At 42.3% G+C, this 19,095-nt stretch overlaps 1 protein-coding gene across 4 annotated transcripts in view; it reads right to left on the bottom strand.

Moving 5' to 3' along the window:
* Positions 1–3,184: 3,184 nt before the first annotated feature.
* LOC117602310 (uncharacterized) overlaps positions 3,185–19,095 on the bottom strand; it is a 91,058-nt gene continuing 75,147 nt past the window's right edge. For 2 of the 4 annotated variants that reach the window (XM_034320160.2, XM_076691768.1), the window contains exons 3-5: positions 13,190–13,384; positions 8,971–9,128; positions 3,185–6,184 (exon numbers count right to left, since the gene is read on the bottom strand). In XM_034320160.2, coding sequence (XP_034176051.1) covers positions 5,639–6,184; positions 8,971–9,128; positions 13,190–13,384 — 899 coding nt within the window. In that variant the 3' untranslated portion in view covers positions 3,185–5,638. The remainder of the gene's footprint in view (positions 6,185–8,970; positions 9,129–13,189; positions 13,385–19,095) is intronic. The other 2 variants (XM_076691767.1, XM_034320158.2) reach the window with 1 other exon arrangement.

Genomic DNA, 19,095 nt, shown 5'->3' with positions numbered 1-19,095 from the left:
GAAGAGGTTCATGGATCACCTTTACCCCATTTTTAGATCATTGAAAGTTTTAAAATAAAACTAAATAGAACTTTAATTGTTTCGCTTTAATCATTTTCCAAGTACCACTAACTCTTCCATTTTCAATTGTAATTAAAACAACTATTGTGTAAGAGATCAAATGATCCTTTGATACGGAGTAAGAAATACTGATTGAATACCTTTCCAAGAAATACGATTTCCTTGTGTTACGATTAAAAGAAATAAGGAAGGGGGAAATAATAAAGCGAGCAGAAGAACAGCGTGGTTAAAAAGCGTTGCACGGTGAAATTTCATACAAAAGCAGGGAATTTCAATCGGGCTGATTTTTTGTTCTGTCAACGAATAATGGGATTTCCTTTTGAATCAGGTGAACGTTGAAATTCGCGGCCATTGACACCCATTTTCACGGATGGTTCACGGTCTTTACTTAACTCGAATTGTCACGCACGTGCCCCGGGCGACGCCTTCGTAAACTGCAAGTTCAACATACTCGCATGCGAACACGAATGCAGGCATATGCAAATTAGTCGGAAAGATAAAAACACTTCGCTCTCGGTCGCGACGTTAATATGCTATTTCGAAATTTAATGGTTTCTGTTAAACGTTATTGAATTATTTATGATTCAATATCATTCGTTTCGATATTCTTTTTATAATGTACTTACATGTTTCTTATCTATTATTATTTAACCATAACGTATTTCCACATATCGGTTGATTTTGAAATTTAAACAAAATAATAATTTTGTTAATTGCTGAAGACACCCTAAGCTAAATACTAAATTTGGTATAGATGATTTTTCTAAATACGCTTGATTCGCAAAACTCTGAATAGAAAAAGCTGGAGGTAAAAAATAGAATGAAGAAACCAGCACACCATTTTATTTACCAACTTCTACACCATCAAGTGGATGTAATGTCTGGCAGTACGTGGCACGTTAAAAGAAATCGCAGAAAAGAGAAGCGCGAAGGAAGTAAACGATCGACTCGATCGAGGACTAGTTGGAGATTTCCGTCAGCCTTTCTGAACAATGATTAATTATACCGGTGGGATCGGGATCGTTCGTGTAAAACGTGCACTTCAGCCACCGCGAATCGCCAATCAAAGAATTACGCGAGAAAAAGGGGCGCACCTTTGTTGGCTTTGGGCGTTGGCTGCTCCAGGAGCGAATGAAAATACTTTGCCAATGAATTCTGGGCTCGGTCTTTAGCAAAAAAATGCTGTACGTAAAACTGGTGAAGGGATGCAATAGAATATTCGATGATAAGACAAGTAGAATTACTTTTATACTTTTCGCAAAGTATCAAAGTAACATTAACTAAAATTACTACAATTTATTCAGTATCTTTGAAAGTTAAAAAATTTCATTTAAAACATCGCTGATTATTTATATTGAAAGCTCCTACACCTCATATTAAATAGCATAAAATACTCGGTTAAAATATTTCACGAACTCTTGAAGCTAAATCCTGTATTTTTTCCTAAACGAATGTTGTTCCTTTCAATTTGCTACCAATGTATTTTAATTACGTTTCGAATTAACGCGACGGCGATTATGAATTTTCATCGAGCCCTATGCCTCTTCTCTACCACGAGCAATGAAACAACCCCCCATTTCTCCCCGACCGACTCGATCTCGAAACAGTAATTAATCCTTTAAACGTTCGGAATCCCGGTTGCAGAAAAATCATCGACCGGAAGTAGAGTCGCGCGAGCAGAGGGAACAGGAGATACCGTACGAGAGGCAGCTGCTTGCAGCCTCGAATATTTCCAACGACCTGAGCTACGCTAATGAAGCCATGGGGGTGGAGGAGGAACATCTAGCTACACGACCGATTTACATTCCGGTTAAGTGATTCAAGGCAACCGGCGAAAGCCACTCGTTCAGCCCGTAGTAGATTGCTCGTCGCTCTATAATGAATTTAATGAGAAAACGTCTGTAACGTCTTTTGAACGATGATGAAGAGACGCGACCTCCTGTCGGTTCGGCTTCGATCCACCGACTGACAGGACGTATAATTAGTAATTAAATTACGAGTCGGTTCGCGTTCCAAGTTGCTAGCCGAATTTCTAGACAATTACCATCGATCGACGAGCAGAAAAAGGAGATAATTCTACCACTGTTCTTCGAACGATGACGTTCTGGTTTGTTCATTTCTGGACGATGGACTTTAATGACCATGTGCCTTGTTTCACGCAATAACGACACGTAGTGTTAAAAATTTCATATAGATACACTATTATTAATAGCAAGTAAAACAAATTAATTTCCAGTAAAATGATACTTGAACAAAATAATGGCCCTAAATTTGGTAACTCAAAGAATGGTTGAAACGACCCATCGTAAACAAAAGCTATTACTATGAAAGCTTATCGCGTGTCTCTCTTTGCTTGTTCAGTGAGCCAGAAATTAGGAAGGGCATAAAAAACAAACGCCTAACACCTCGGTCAAGCGTAGGTTCTCTACACGGGGCATTCCAAAGTCAGCAGGTACTAATGAAGTCGTGAGAGGTTGGCAGGAACGGTGCAGCCCGGTTGAACGTCCGCTCAGGATCCCCGCAGGATGATTTAGATTTCACCTAAACGATCTGTCTAACCCAGAAGAGACTCAACTGACGGCCTCCCGTTCGTCTCGACTTCATCGTTGCTCACTCGCTATAATGGATTTAATGAGAAGGTAGCCAGCATCTCATCCAACGGCTCTTCTCCGGTCCGTGGGTAAGCAGCTAGCGTGTGTCGTCCCTTCGCTGCGAGTAAACGACAACATAATGGCCCTTCAGAGATCAGAAACAATGGCGGGCAACCCGAGTGGATAACGACGGTGAAAATTGTCGGTTTGTCGTGACGAGAGGCGTGCATAAGCTGGTTGATCACTGTTCTTGCGACAGACGTCTCATTATCTTTCGACTGCTACCGTGTATGATAATCTTTTTTTTCTTACTTTGCTGTATAAATTGTGGTAACAAATAGCTTGACTAACAGCTTGTTATTATCTTCAATCTTATGTCCATATAATCTTCTTCAACTTTTAAGTCCAAAAATTTTTAAGGTAATGATAGGATTTTGTCCAATAGCTTGATTTCTTCTTAAATTTTGGGTCCAAAAATTGTTAACGTAATGATAAGATTTGGTCCAATAGCTTGATTTCTTCTTAAATTTTGGGTCCAAAAATTGTTAACGTAATGATAAGATTTTGGATGCCTTGGAAACAGGAGTAGGTATCTCGTCTAAAAGATCAAGTATATTTGGTTCACTTGTTTCATTCGATAAATGAGAAAAGATTGCTGACCTCTTATTTGTCAGAAACAAAGAAACAAACCGAAATGTAAAGAAACGAGAAAAGTCGGGAAGTCGTCTGAGCGATTACACGGTGGTTCGATCACTTTTCGAAGGATAATACTTAACGTTTATTTTGCTTTCTCACTTACAGTACAATATTTATAGATTACTTTTTTTCTGCCGCTTGAAACTTCGTAATACTCGAATAATCGGGTATAGATTTAAGATTTATCGTAACGATACAAATACAAAGGTTACACGTCTTACAGCGGGTCGTGGACGTTTCACGAGAGCGATCCTCTTCTTCGCTATGCTCACACCTCCTATCGTTTATAATATAATCTCTGTTCTCTCGCGAAACGTCCTTAAAAGCTCTCTCTCTCTCTCTTTCACTCTTATTTTCAAGAAATCGATCAACAAAACGAACGAAAACAACGAAAAACCAACCAGGAGAGTACTATGTACTCTCTTTGTGGGAACAAACGAAAACAGCGAGGAAGAAAAGAAAATAAGAAATGCAACAGCGAATGGGAAAGGATATTTTAACGCGATTCTCGATAATCTCGAAACTCCTTCGATGATCAACTCGCGACAGGAAAAAAGAAACGTCGATAATAAATAGCTGAATATCGAGAACGAGGGATGAGAAACATTAGCTATAATCGAGGGGAAACGAGCGTTGCCGTCTCGAAGGACAGGGGACGAGATCGAGACGAACGATCGTTCGCGTTGAGAAGTACGAGAATCGGGAAAACATCGAAACAGGAGGCAAAATATTTTTTCAACGGAAACGGGAGGGATCTATGTACAGCGATTACGAATCGAACGATCGCACGGGAAAACGCGTTCTCCTTATTATTTACCTGGTTCCGTTGAACACCATCGTCCTGCTACTTTGATTAGTCAAAAAAGGATCAACTGAGGCTTTTATCGTGATCGTCAGTCGCGAGCACACTTGCAACAGATTAGAATAACAACATGTAACATTGATTAATCCTTTGATTTGTAACATCGAGTCATACTCGTGCGAATCACGATACAAATACAGGAAACACGAGTTACACTCGTGCCGTATACAATAATTTATTTAATCCTTGTTGCTTCTCAATTTGTTGAAAATAACGAGTAAATATCTACGTATAAATGTTTTTCAAAGTTTTGTACCATGTGTGTTAATGCACAAACGATACACTGTTAAGATATGGTACTATAATCCAAGACGCATCCGGTGCGTCGTGTGCAGGTAGTACAGGACGCACCAGGTGTGTCGTGTATAGACAGTACACTCCGAAACGTGTTAGTTTATTGCTCAAGGAGATTCGGAATTTTGATTCACATCGTTGCAAGCATAAACGCGAAAGGAAATAGAAAGGAATGTATGGACTTACTGTGCTTTCTGTGGTCGGAGGCAGCATGTCTGTGAAGGAAGAAGGAAGGTACGCCCTGGAATCGTCGTGCTCCTCTTGAACACGGTTTCGTGGATCCTGGATTAGGTGAAGGGGCGAAACTGGTCGGGAACAAGGGCGAAGGAAAACCGTTTTCGGGCGTCGTACGGTGATAATAATCCTTGCTACACTATTTACACAGGGACTATGTACAATTCTTCGTTATGCCGTCTTAAGCGACGGGAAACTATGTCTGATAAATAATCGTCGCGTCGATTAACTCGACGCGCTTGGAGATAGTTGGAACGCGGAGAGTATCGACGTTCGTTGTCGCTTTCAACGACCTGCACCAGCATTGCTGGCCCTGTCCACGTCTTCGATTTGCAGGTGGACATGTTCCTTCGGGTCGGTTTGGTCTCTTCATGGTTCTTTCATTTGGTGTACATCGAGAGGTTCTCGTCCTATGGCTCGAGGTTTGTATACTGACAGATAACACTGGAAGATTCGATGATTCCTGAATTTGTTTTGAATATATCTCTGTTTTCATTTTCATTTTTGTGTAACTGCATGATTCTAGTGTTCTGTGTAATTTATTCAGAGAAATTGTTTTTCATTTTCTTTATTGTAGTTCTTGACGAGTATTGTTTAAACTTTTGGAGCTCCTTTTTCAATTTATTTAAACAAATTTTTCGTATCTTTCGTGATTCTCCTTGTAATCTTGCGGAAAATCATTGGTAAAAATTTCAACAACAGCGTCACCTTTTCTTCCACTTTCCAAAACCTCAAAAACTTTTCCGAATCATTTTCAAACATTCCACCACAGCGAACCTCTCTGTCTTAACAACACCATCCACATCCGTCCCACCGTGAAACGTCTTCAGAACACGCTACTCTCGGACTAAATTCAGGGCATCTGTTGCTCAAAGATGGATCAGAGCTACGTTCTATCGGGTCAGAAGATGACAGTGAGCGGTCGCCTGAAGGATTCGTTACCAGGCGGAGGAGCAGTTTGGTATCCACTGTACTGGCTCATCTGAGGTCCTAAAAGACCGCTCGTTTGCACTGGACCAGGATAATAGGCTGGTAAACTTGCCCCAGGACTAGCAGCCGACGAAGTCGAGGTCGAACTAGCACTGGACGAACCTTGCTCGGTTCGTTCGTGTTGTTTGTTCATGTCTGGTGACTCTGCGGCAGGCGACCTCGTCGGTCCACCACCACCCACCACGCTACCAGGACTGGATTCGTCGTAGAGCTTGTGCTCGTAGCTGGGTCGGTTGTAGTCGCTTATCGTTGGTTTCTGATCCATGTACAACTTGGACTGTTCGAAGTACGCCTTCGCCGAGTCCAGATAGCTGCGATCCAAGTATGACTTTGGATTCGAGTCCAGGTACTTCGGGTCGGAGTACATGCTCATCGCTAATGTACTTGGTGGCATGTACGCGGCACGATACTTGTCTGCCTCCATCGAGTACTTCATCGCGTCCATCGAACTCACCACCTGCAACATTTAATGACAAGATGCTTTGAGACCGTGTACGTTGTCTGTAAGGTTCGAAAATTAATTATCTCTTAGAGAAAGTTCTGCGAGTTGTCTCCTTGTTGCATTTTGCAGGACTCAAATATAATTCGCCTGCGGTTGAACGCAACATGCAGAACAGCTGCCCTTTGCAACTGTGTGCATCGATTACACATAATGAGAACAATGTTGAAATAAAGAATTCTTATTGGTGTTAAAAATTATTGCTATTATACATTGTGATGTTAATTTCTATTGAATAAATTATTTCTTGAAACAAAAAATGTAGTGTTCATTTAAGAAAAAATATTCGCTCCTGTGAATTCCTGTTTGATTCTAGAAATTCCTATTATTCCTATTTCTTCACCAACCGTTTCTAATAAATCTGTGCGAGACCGATTCGTCTCGGTTGCGAGGAGGAATCGCGAAATCGGCGGATCCGCGACGGGGACCCAAGGCTCGAAGATTTGTTCTATCCGGAGGACAAAGCTGCCAATGGCTATAAATTTCGTAATATTCGGTCGACTGAAACGCAGCCGGACGATACGCCGCGTGAAACTACCACGGACGTTTCAGGAAAGAAGGAAAAAAAAAGGATGAGAAAGGGCGAAGAGGAGGGTGCGTATTCCCGATTCTATAATTCGTGGACGAGGATCGCGCGCGGGACCCTTTGTCGGATCGTTAAGCGGCTTTGTCCGGATGATTTACACGCAGTCTTAGCCGCCTCGCTCGTCTTCTCTTCTTGGCTACGTCCAATTGATTACCGCTCGGTTCCTCTCGTCTCAAAATCCGCCAGCGTGTCTCGCGAATCGGCCTCGCCGTTGCGCACGACTTCTCGTCCCTCGGATGGATCCGGAAATTAAGCGTTCCTCGAGTTCCAACTACCCTTTGTGGTAGACTAAGAACCGTGGCTGTTTATTGCATCGTGAACGCCATTGAGTTACCACGGCTTGATTTAGATTGAATTTAAGAAAATAGACCACATGTTTTTTGTATAAAATAATATTTTTCTGATCCTTCCCCTTAATCCCTATCAGTATATCAAACCGACGAGCACTTCTGTGTGCCATTGTAGCTCGCGTCGAGATTACCGGGGAAAGTTGGTTGGAACTAGAGTTTCGAGGACAGAATGCGCATAAATTCGCGTGGAACAAAATCGACTTCATCCTGGAATCTCCATGGTCGAGGAGAAATATCGACGAGCCGTCTCGACAATGCCCTCGGTTGACTTTCTCGCTGAACCTTTCTGGTCCCGGGAACAGAGAGGAGCCATTTGGAAAATAAAGTGCGTTCCTAGCAAAAGACATTTCACTCTGTACCTTTCTCTATACCTTCTCGGCTCTCTGTCACTTCGTGCTCCGTTCCGTTCATCTCTTTTCATCGTCGACGACACATGGCAGAACGCGAAGAATGGTTGCTTTTGTGAATGAAAAAACAGAAGAGAAACGGTACGACGTTATTGTACGCTCGAACGGTGACACCGTGCCGGTGCAGGATAATTAAGTCGTGCTTGGACGAAGAAGAACCCGATGGTATTTCTTTTTCTTTCTTTCAACGTTCCTCGAACCATGGAATTTTGATGGCAGCAAAGAAAAAAATAAATGAAAGGTAGTATGTATAGTGATTTGTTAATTAGATATAAAAAATTGGTTTCGCTCGAAGGAAGAGTTCGGCGACATTCTAGTGAAATGGTCAACGCAGTCCTCGGGACGGTGATGACGGTGATGACGGTGCCGTTTCGTCCAAGGGACGATAACGCTACGCGTTGGAATTCTTCGCTCGTGCTCGCCGGTCCGCCAATAATAGTCGGCTGTATCGCGTCGCTGCGTCGTTCCAGACGCGTCGGCCATTCAGCCGTTGAATGCAGAAATAACTAGCTATCTGTTTGTCTCCCGTAGCCAGCTGCGGAAATTCATACACAGACCACGGTCTCCGGTTTCTGTTTGCGAAGCTACCCGGGGGCCCCTTTGTTGCGACAACGAATGAAACGTACCTACGCTCGTCCTCCACCTCCATTCCCAACCTCATCCTCCTCCTCCTACTCTTCTTTCTTTCTTTCATCTCGTTCCCGTCGTTTCTCTCATCAGCGATCTGTCTCCCTATTTCTGCGACGTTTCCTCCTTTTCAGCCAGGACCCCGTGGACCATTCTACTCGTGACCGTTTTATTGGGGTGCACGGATACGATCGAGAAACTTTCATTTCGTTCCTCCGCCAGGGATGATTACGAGATATCCATCGAATTTAGAAAGCTACCTAACCCTTTCGTCATTTATTTACTTACGTTTCTAAACAGACCCGGCTGGATTCGCGAAAGAATACCAACACAACGTGCGTTGAATTCGGTCGAAACGCGAGCTGACGCGTGCCTTCCGCTTAACAATGCTTAGTTAAAATTCCACGCAACCGTATCCGCTTTGTTGCAATCTCTCAAAACAGTTATCCCGTCAGTGTATCGTTCCGTGTCGTTGTAAAGAGAAGAGAATTCTATCTATCGTTTCTCACGGAAGTGGCACGGAAATTATAGCGTGTCGATTTCACCTTAACGAATCGCTAACGACTATTCATAAAACAACTCTAAGAATGCTATATAGTAAATAATTTATACTAGAATTTTTCAATTAAAGTTTAGTCGAACCATTTTGTCACAGGTGCAAGGATGCGCTTAAGAAATGGAAGCGCATTTTTGGCTGGATATATAATTCATTTTTAATTATATGACACTTCCGGCTGATAAGTTTGAAGGTGTTTACATGAAACATGGACTCACCTGAGCAGGTGCAGCAAGGCCTGCGGACATCGCCGCTGCGGATTGCTGTGCAGCCGCAGCCGCTGCTGCAGCCATACTGGCCGCGGAAAGCGAACCATAAGCAGCCGCGGGACCATAATACGAGCCCATTCCCGCTTGTCCCATTCCGCCAGCCATTCCTGTAACAGATCGTTCAAAATACGTTAATCAGATTTTCCATGCCAGTTAACGAGTTTTCTTAATTCGTCGTATCTTACATATCAATCGATGATTTCGAAACATACTTAGCAACTCTGACACAATTTCATGAGATAAAAGTATCGCAAAATAGAAATTATTATACATCAATTTGAAGCTTAAGGCTTAAGGAAAATGACCATATAAATCTTTCGTTATTAGTCTTAACACAAAATGACTGATGTTCAGTTATAACGAGTAGCGACCGATTTCGAAAGATATAAAATCTAATACAGTTTCATGACATAAAAGTATTAGAAAATACCGCTTATGATACATCAATTTGAAGCTTAAACTTCAAAGAAAATGACTATATAAACGTTTCATTGATATTTCTATCACCAAATGTCTGATCCTTCGTTGGAGCAAACAATGGTTCGGTTAATTGTCTATTGTCAAATATTCAATTTACAATCGTTTATATTGTTAAACGATATTGAATTCTTTTATACCATGCGTTATGAAGAATTTGCAATTTTCTTAGACGACAATAGGGTGATCGAGCGAACCGATCCTTCCCCACAGCCTTCGATCCCGAACCTCTCGAACGATCGACAATGCCAATGATTAACCGTACGTTTTCGTTGAGATTAATATCGAGAGGCATCGCGTAACAGCGCCGGCTTATCGATCATCGATCGTTGTCGAACGACGGAAACGCGGCGAAAGAATAACCCCGGCAACGAAGCATCATTGTCGGAACGTCGTTGAATCACCCCGATGACGAAGAAACGTCGCTCGGATCGTAGTAAGAAGAACGGGGATGATTGGCGGCGAGATTTATGACCGGCAACGAAGAATTCACACGCGTTCGATTATTAATCGAGATTTTGTAATCCGCCGAGTGGAATTCATAGACGGTGGAGGATGAGATGTTGAAACGAGTTAGATTGTGAACAAAAACATTCGCTAACGTTTTGTAGTTTACTCAGGTAAAAATTGTAAGCACAATGTTTCGGTTAATTGGAGATTCATCGTTGACTACATTGCTTTTAGAAGTAAGTTCTGAAAGATAATTTTACCGTGATTTTATAGAATCTTCCACAATCGTGAAACGTTATTCGAAGAGAATCATTAGCTGCCTTAAAGGGGGTTCGCCGTTTGTGCGAAATACGATAAATAAATCTGGTACTAAATGGAAAATCCAAGAGCCGCCATCAACTTCTACACGCAACACGATCGTTTAGAGATAAATCCTGAAAGATCATTTTATTCTAATTCCATAGAAGCTCTTTTCGAATCAATGGCCCGAGGCAGGTCGTAACTTGTTTTACGTTCACAGACATTTTTCCATCAAGATGTCCTCGTTCATTCACAATCCCTCCTTCGCCACGATCTTGCAGCATAAACGAACAAAATTATTAATTCCGGCAATGGCAACGGACCGATTAAGGACAGAATTTATTCCGTCGCCCACGCGACACCTCGAAAGGTGATCGGTAATCCCCGATTTATCGCTCGTATTCCACGTTCCCTCTACTTATCCTTTTACTTCTTTCTTTAGTACCATCTTTCGACCGTCTCCTTCTTCTGCGAATACTTCTTCAACCTTTTCCTCTGTATTTTGTCCCATTAATTATACGGGCAAAAAAAAAAGGGAATGGCAAAAGAAATTTCAAGTTCTTCGGAGGAACAGGTGTTTCTTAACGCCAAGGTTTTCAAGATATTTTTCAAAGATTAACTTTCGTGTAATTATTTTTATCTATAACGGAAAGGATGCAATTTATTTAGTTAGTTAGAACAGAAATTCTGAAGTAAAGTTTTAATTATAATCACTGGAAGGAGGATTATCTTAATTAGAGCATCGATTATTTTTTCTAACGACTTTTACACAGTGCTATTATTCTCTCTGGTTTTAACTCACAATTAGATCGCTGGCGAACACGTTTCTGCACAGTGGCACGCGAATAAGACAAGTGCGTGGGTGGCTGGGATAAATTATCAGCTTAGGCTGGAATTTCTGACCAAAGTTTCCGCTCGTTCAGATAGCGAACTTAAGGACGTGAATTAAGGGTTAACCGTGCTGGCCGGAAATTTGCAATGTTTTCTTCTGTATTTCAAACAATGCCGAGGAAGATGTAATCAGTTATCGTAGGAACAAAAACGTTGACCAACTTAAGAATACTCTTGTACAAAATGTCAAATTTCTTTTCCTTATTTTCTGTTGAAATATATTTATAAACGTGTCTTCATCTAAAGGGTGCACGAAATTGAAACTCTACATGAAATATTAAACGATCACGCAACGACCACCGCGTTTGTTTTTGAAAACACACAGGTCGAAAGTTAACGCGACTCCTTTTTTTTTTTTTTATCTCGCAAGGATCGAGGCTGGAAGGGCCAGTAATGAATCGTCGCATAATTCCCTTTGGCGCGGAAGGTCCGTGCTTCGTGACCGCGATTCATTGAGCTTATGCACGCGAGAGCATAAACATGTCGCTGGCTCATTATTTATCGAATTGTCTTATAGTCGTGGTGCTGTTACGCGTACGATTGCTCTTGAGCGGAAGCGTGTGACCCCCTCGGGAGGATTATAAATCCGTCGCCAGGGAGAAGGTGGACGATCAAACGAGAGATTTGAAAAATTTACATTCATTGTGTTGCCTTCGCTATCGTGCTCGATTTCGATTGTAAAAGCGATATTAATTTATCTATGTGTGGTCCATCTTGATGAGACTCGATGCGATTTAACGGAGCGATTGTGTAACGAGTTACAGGGTAATTACTAATTGTTTAATATGGAAATGTTTCTAATTTAAGACGCGTTGATTATAGCAACAGCGATTTGACACGAAATCATGAGTTTTGTTTATGGAAATCACGCAGGTCTGTCGCACCCCTTTCGTTCACGATGATGATTTCGCGCGATTCTCCCATTCCGCTCGGTTTTCTTTGACCCCGCCAAGAGAAATTCAAAATTACGTAATCCGGTAGGAGACGGGAAACAATGGACACAATAGGGAGGCCGGAACGTCAAACAGATCTATGTAAACCGAGGGGAGCGACGGGCACGTATGTACGCGAGTCTCGATTCATCGAACATCTGTTCGTCGACGATCTCGCGGGGAAACTTTTACGACGATAAGGCGTGGATCGAGATCGACAGATGACGAATTCGTAATTAAACGCGACGATCGCGATCAACGGTGCCGAGAGAGAGTTAGCGAAAGGGTGAAGTGGGCGGGGGTTGAATAATGCGAAATTAGAATTGGCAATTAATTCGTGATTTTTTCTATATATCTTGCTTGGAATTCTAGAGCAGAATAAAGCAAAAATGAATTAACACAATTCATTAGCACAGTAGGCCTATCATGCTCGACACTGTACACTCTCTGTCTCTGTATTTACCAATGAATCAGCTAAACAAATTTTATCTCAGGTTATTCACTTCGGTCCGCGACAACAGGATCATAAATTATCAAAGAAGAAATTGATTAAATGCAACGTCGAGGAATAATAATGGTAACAAGGTGTTTCTGAAGCGACTGTTTGCGCAAGTGTATCGAGGAGCCACGATAATAACACGTTTGATGGCCGGCCAGCTGGTCTGTCTTTGACGCGAAAACGCGCGAGCCATTAACGGAGACGGCGAAGAAAATGACAGAGGAAACGAGGGCTCGGTGAACCTCGAAGAAATCGCCATTAGAAGACTTCCGACCATGGATCCCGAGGGCATCGCCGAACAACAATGCGGCTGAAAACGCGAGCCGAAAAGATAAGAATATCAAAGCCCTACCAGACGAACTGTTCTTTTCCTATTGTATTCTTGCCCGCGACTGGAGCAACGCACCTTCGAATCGATTCAACTTTGTCTCATAATCGTGTTGTTTTCTTGAAAGTGATCCCAGAGACTGGGAGGGTTCGTAATTGGAAAAAAGCATTCAAACCTTTTCTTTCTTTCATTTCTTTCTTGTCTCAATTTCGCATTTAATCGATATTGATTACCGTGATTTGCTAATGTGACCAGTATGTAACAAAGTTGAGAAAAAATATTTCTACTCACCAGCTCGAAGCGCATCCATGGGCACACTGGGGTATGGAATGCTATAGGGGTAGCCCTCCTTCCGCAAGGTTTTCGGCTTTCTTCTAGGTCTGTACTTGTAATCGGGGTGCTCCTTCATGTGCTGCGCCCTTAACCTTTTCGCCTGATCGATGAACGGTCGTTTCTCGTCCTCCGTCAGGAGTTTCCATTCAGCACCTGCAACAACGTATCTTTTCGTTAATTCAATTCGAAAATAAACAATTCATGTTAGGAAGTTATCAAGTGTAATTTGCCAAAATCTTTCCACGGTTTAATCGATAAATTTGCTAATCAAATATGCCAAAAGAAGTTCAATTGAGCGAATAATTTTGCCGGCAAACAAATTCGAGCAGATGTTGATAAAAAGAGAAAAAAGATCACATACATTAAAAGTTCTGACATGTATAGATACAAGAAAGGAAGAAACGATCGTGCCGGTTCTGTCGACCGCGTGTTTGCAGTTGGTATAAAGCAGTTTGTAAACGAGCGATAGGCACTTGGATAACGCGTTCGATCAATGAGTATAAAAGGCATTCGGACGCTCTGTGTTTACCCGATGAAAACGGCCCTGTTGTGTGCCACCACCGGCAGAACCAGCCGTTATGCTTGAATTATCGACGAGCCCGTAATCGCGCCTCATTTTAAATCCACCCCGTTCGCGATTGTCCAAGCGGAAAATTGCATTTTCATTTTTCACCGCGAAATTTCACCAAACTCTACATTCGCGTGGTAAAAGTTGAAAAATATCGTCGAATTAATAGTAGGATTATAGAAAATCTCGAACAGTAAAACACATCAGAGTAAAAGGTTTATTTTTCCAAACGTAATTTATGACTTTTACTTATAAATTCTTTAGGAACGTGATCTCTACAGACCCCGTTCGATCGGTACACGATATTTCAATTCAATTTATAACCTTCCATTAATCTACATAGTAGAAAGGAAAAGCAATTCGCAAACCTCCTAGCGAGGACAGAATAAATAATAACAGAAAATTTCATTGAACGCCCTAACGACGCATGGAGAACGCTAACAATATCTAGAAACTGTCGATACCGCGATGTTGCTTTGGAAAAGTAAATTCACTCGAGCATAGAGATACCCCCGCTACATAGTTAACATCCGTGAACCTGCAAATCTCTATCATTGCAGTGCATTTGTCATGTCCACGTTCGACAGAGCAATCGTAAATATGCTGCAAAGTGGATTATGTCACAAAGAAATACGAACGCGAAAGATTAAATCACTTTTCCACCCACTATCCTTCGTCTTCGTTAAATTCTAACAGGATACGCGTTCACCATCCAATCGTCGCATTGAAAAATGCCAGTTACCAAAATTGAAGTCCTAATCGTTTCGCAAATAAAACCGATATTTCCAAAACGAAACCCTTCCACCGTTCCTCTTCCGCCCTTCGTTCCTTCTGAACGGTACCGTACCGATTGTTCCGCGCTAGAATTAATTACCACTTGTTGTGGAGGCTGGTTGCGCCTGTGTAGACAAAGCGCGAAGCCCGGAAAGTGAGGCTGGCTCAAACGAGAAAACGACGCACCACGTCCGCGTCGCGCCGAGTCCGTTTTCTGCAGCCATGGGTGCAACAAAGGTCGCGCGGGTTGCCTGTGCGAATAATGGCCGCTGGCTGTCTTTCCACGTCGATCCTCGACGGTGAACGATGGATTAAAAAAAGAAAGGACGTCTTTGATTTATTTTCGAAGGCGACGATAAAGAATCAAAGAGTTAAGTTTGGGAATTTTTTGAAAAATTACTCGTTTGCGAAAGGAAATGAGAAAAGGAAATAAAATTTGAAGACAAGAGAACAGATGAATGAGAAGATATGAAAAACGGGGCCAAGGAGAGGCTGAGCGAGAGTAATATCAAGAACGAGCTGGTTCTAAGTGAATCGCTCAAGGGGGATGAAAGTTCTCGATACAGAGAGTAGATACACTAGCGGAAATTCGAGGCGCACCGGAGCAGATACGAGGCAGAGAGGATGGGGATCCGCGTAGCCCGATGGATCTTTTACTCTGCTCGTTATTGTTGCTGACAGCAGGCAACGACAATGGAAAGAGTTGCTCGCTATAGTTGCGAGCACACGAGGAAAGAGAACGGGGAGAAAAAGAGAGGATGAGCCGGCTAAACAATACGGACACGTGGTGGTTCACAATGTACCTCGAGGAACGTTGCGAGAAAGAGAGAAGCGGAAGAGGGAATCCGAGATTTTTGTCTTCCGGGACAATGTGGAACGCTGATAACGCATTCGAGCCGAGCGACTGGTGTCGAGCCATTCTTAATCCTTGTTCCAGCCATTCAGAGTGACTTGCCGGGGAAAGAATGAATATGTAGCGTTTCAGGATAATAGTTCGATGCAAAGCTCTCTTTGTTTATTTGTACCTTTCAATGATATACTGACTGTGGATTAGGTGTACAATGATTTTAACCCTTCCAACATTCACATTCCTACCAGTGGTACCGACACACGAATTTTCATAGACTGCAGAAACTTTGCCTCGTAAGATAATTTGATGGCTTATTATGTAAAGCTTAAGTAATTATTGGAAAGCATAGGGTCAAAAAGGGGTTGATTCAGCAATGGCTGTCAAACGAGTGAAATGTGATTTCTGGGAAGCCGAGCAAACCTACTACTCTTAGGTCCTCGCACCCCCTACAATTTATCATTCAAGTTTGATCGATTTTGAAGAATATCCAATAGATCGCATGATCGACCGAAATGATGCTTTTCCTTCGACTGTATTTACATTATAGCCTATCCCAATCGATACACGTTTCAGCCGATCTAAAAGGCAGGTGGCAGCGTCGAACAAGGGGTTAGAGACGGGTTTTGCTCGACGGGGGTGGTGTGTTTGTTTAGAACAAAGGCTTCCCGGCACCGACGGTATTAGTAGGTAGGTATTCTCGACCAGTACTCCTTCCATCTCTTTCCGTGCTTTTGGAGAGGACCACGACGACGACGATGACGACGACGACGACGACGACGACGAGGAGAACCGAAGTTCAAGCACAATGGCGCCTGCTTTTCAGTCCTTTCGTTGGCGAACAATGCCGTTTATTTAACATCGTTTAAAAGTACAAAGCCTGTTAATTAATAGACGGCGTCGAAGAAGAGGGACGCGGAAGCCAGAGAAGAGAAGAGGACGGACGGAGAGAGGACAGCCATGGCGACGGAGAACCATTGCTAGCACGGCTTTTACCACACCGACAACGAGCTATTGACTCGACATTACTATTTCTGAAGGCGGCTGGTATTAGTCGAGCCAACTACCAAGCCGCTGCTTTCTTCTCTTCTTCTTTCTTTCTTTCATTTTTTCTTTGCTCGTCTTCATTGTCGCTGGCAAAACTAGGCTACTACCGCCTGCACCCACTGCTGTTCTTATCGAGCTTTCTTGTCCTTTATTTCTCTTGTTATTTTGTTTTATTCCTCTACCCCCTAACGAATTCTTCCGATTGTCTTTCAAATTTTTCGCGGAAAGAATGGTACCTGCCGCGTGCCACTCTATCGCGCACCCTCTTCTTTCCGCACGGGTTCTTTCCTCGATAATTAATTGTGTTACTGTTATATTATAATTAAAATATATTTGCAAATGCAGAACGCAATTAAGTGATACTGAAAATTAAGTGAATATTCACTTCGTTTCCTTCTCCACGAGTTAAAATTTTGAATAACCCTAGTTTCGTGAAAACATAATACGTACAAGTCCCTGCTAAGTTGTTCGTTAAGCTGCTGAATAGATGTGAATTTTGACGACAGACAGTTCAGTCTGAAAACACTCTGAACGGAGAAAGAAGTCTGTTGCAAGCGTAGTTTTCCAGAAGAAGAATCTCTGCTTGGAAGACTAATTTTCTTAGCAGCATTTCCAAGAAGGAGAATCCCCTTTTAGAAAATATCCTCCACAGAAACACTTGCAACAAAAAGGATCGCTTAACACCGAGAACACTTTTCTGAGCTAACGCTTTTAAGAGAGAAAATTTCATTCAACGTATAATATTCGAGAGAACGGGTGTCTCTTTAGTTCTCGCTTAAATGTTATAAATCATCTCACGGGAAAGATAATGGGACGATTTTCAAAAGAACACCTCAACCAACACTCCCTGCAGGGAATTAAGAAATAAACGGTCAGCAAAGTGTGTTGCCGGAGCAGTTCCTACATCGTCGATCGATAGACACACTTTTCTTGACTACTAAACATAGAAACTAGAAAATTTTTAAACATAGATACTAAAATTCTTTAAAAATCAAATTTGCAAATTGAAAACAAGAATTTCTCTGAATTATTTGATCGTATCAATTTATGGTACCGGCCACCGTTAGCCCCTAAGGGTCTAAACCATTCAACGTGTTAACAATGGCCTAGAATGATAGAAATCGAATGATCAAATAAAAAAACACTATTTCTGTCCTTCCGATCTACCTCTTTCTTCTTATAGTAACAACAATCCGTTCGTCGAGCACAAAGTAATTTCCAAAGTCATCCGCGTGTCAGAAACGTATACTAGTAGCGTATAAATTAGCGCCTCCTCGAGCAACGTTATCTCGATGGATAGGTCCACGTGGTCCGCGCTGTTGGCGGGAAACAATGGCATGTTTATCGACCTTAACGATCTATTATTCCACGCGGAAGACTGCTGGACGCATTAACGAGCCGTGCACGAATTGCAGATTAATCGGCCGCGTTATTGTAATATTTCTTCGTGTCGCAAAGAATCAAAGCAAGGATGACGATGAAATATTAAAAATATCGAACATTAATTCTATTCAATTTCTCGATCCTTTAAAGAACCACCCTCGATCGTTACGCGTCGCAAGTTCTCTGAGTAAAGAAAACGAAGATAAAAAAAAAGAATTCGAGGACGCTTTCTCAGTAGCGCAAAATGAAAGCTTTCTCCCGCTCTGTCCACGCTTACGATCCGCGGGCAAGTTGCTCGCGATAGGCGTGTATCCGCGGTGCAATAGGAGGAGAGCTTTCATCCTCGAGAGCTTTAAGCTTGCTTGGGGACGATCATTTTTAATCACGCGGAGACGGTGAGCGAGATTCAGGGAGCGGTAGCAGAGAGGGGGCGGTGTAACGGCGCGTGTACCTGTGTGCAAGGGCGTTTTGTGCTTCCTCCTTTGTCGCAAGGGCGGCATTGTTCTCGCGATTCTATAGGATTCGCAGTGTCGGGGTCCTTCGCGGATTGTTTTCTTCTTCGCGAGTCTTCCTTCGCCAGCTATCCTCCTCGTGTCCTGGACACGATTAGGTCCACTTTCCTTCGGATTACCAAGCCCTGACAACCTTTCGACCCTTTTTGTTCCAACCCCAAACATTCGTCGAAATTTTTCGACTACAATTGAATTGCAAACAGAATGGAAACAAATGGTATGGCCCGCTGTTTGTCTGACTGATCGAAAATAGAATCTAAATAGAAGAGTGATTTCAATACATCTCGTATAAAGATTTTGAAAGGACTCGATGAGAAAAGACAATGGATTTTATTGCTGGTTATTACAAGGTTCAATGAGGAAATTTAATAGATAAGGGTCGCTCTGTTGATAGAAATTTACGCTCGGATTGGACACTGTTTGCTTGGTACTTTACAATTACATGAATTTAACAAGATTGAAAGATATCCAGCCAATCTGAACCTCGTAAAATTTTCACCTTCATTCGTTGTAAACATCCATCAAAGAACATGGAAAGAGAAAGAAGAAGAGTTAAGGTAAGAAAATAAGCGTTCGCGTTTAAACGGATAAGCGAGAAAACAGCGAACCAATTTGAGATAATCAGGTCTCCTAAGCGAGACGGGTAAAATCGTCGAAGGGAAGAAGAGAAAACGTTCCCGAGTCCGGAGCTCGGCTTGTTCCACAGCCTCGAAGGGTTAAATAGGGTTGTCCT

Source organism: Osmia lignaria, chromosome 13 (assembly GCF_051020975.1).
Source record: "Osmia lignaria lignaria isolate PbOS001 chromosome 13, iyOsmLign1, whole genome shotgun sequence".
Taxonomy (NCBI): domain Eukaryota; kingdom Metazoa; phylum Arthropoda; class Insecta; order Hymenoptera; family Megachilidae; genus Osmia; species Osmia lignaria.
This window is presented reverse-complemented; position numbering and strand designations above follow the sequence as displayed.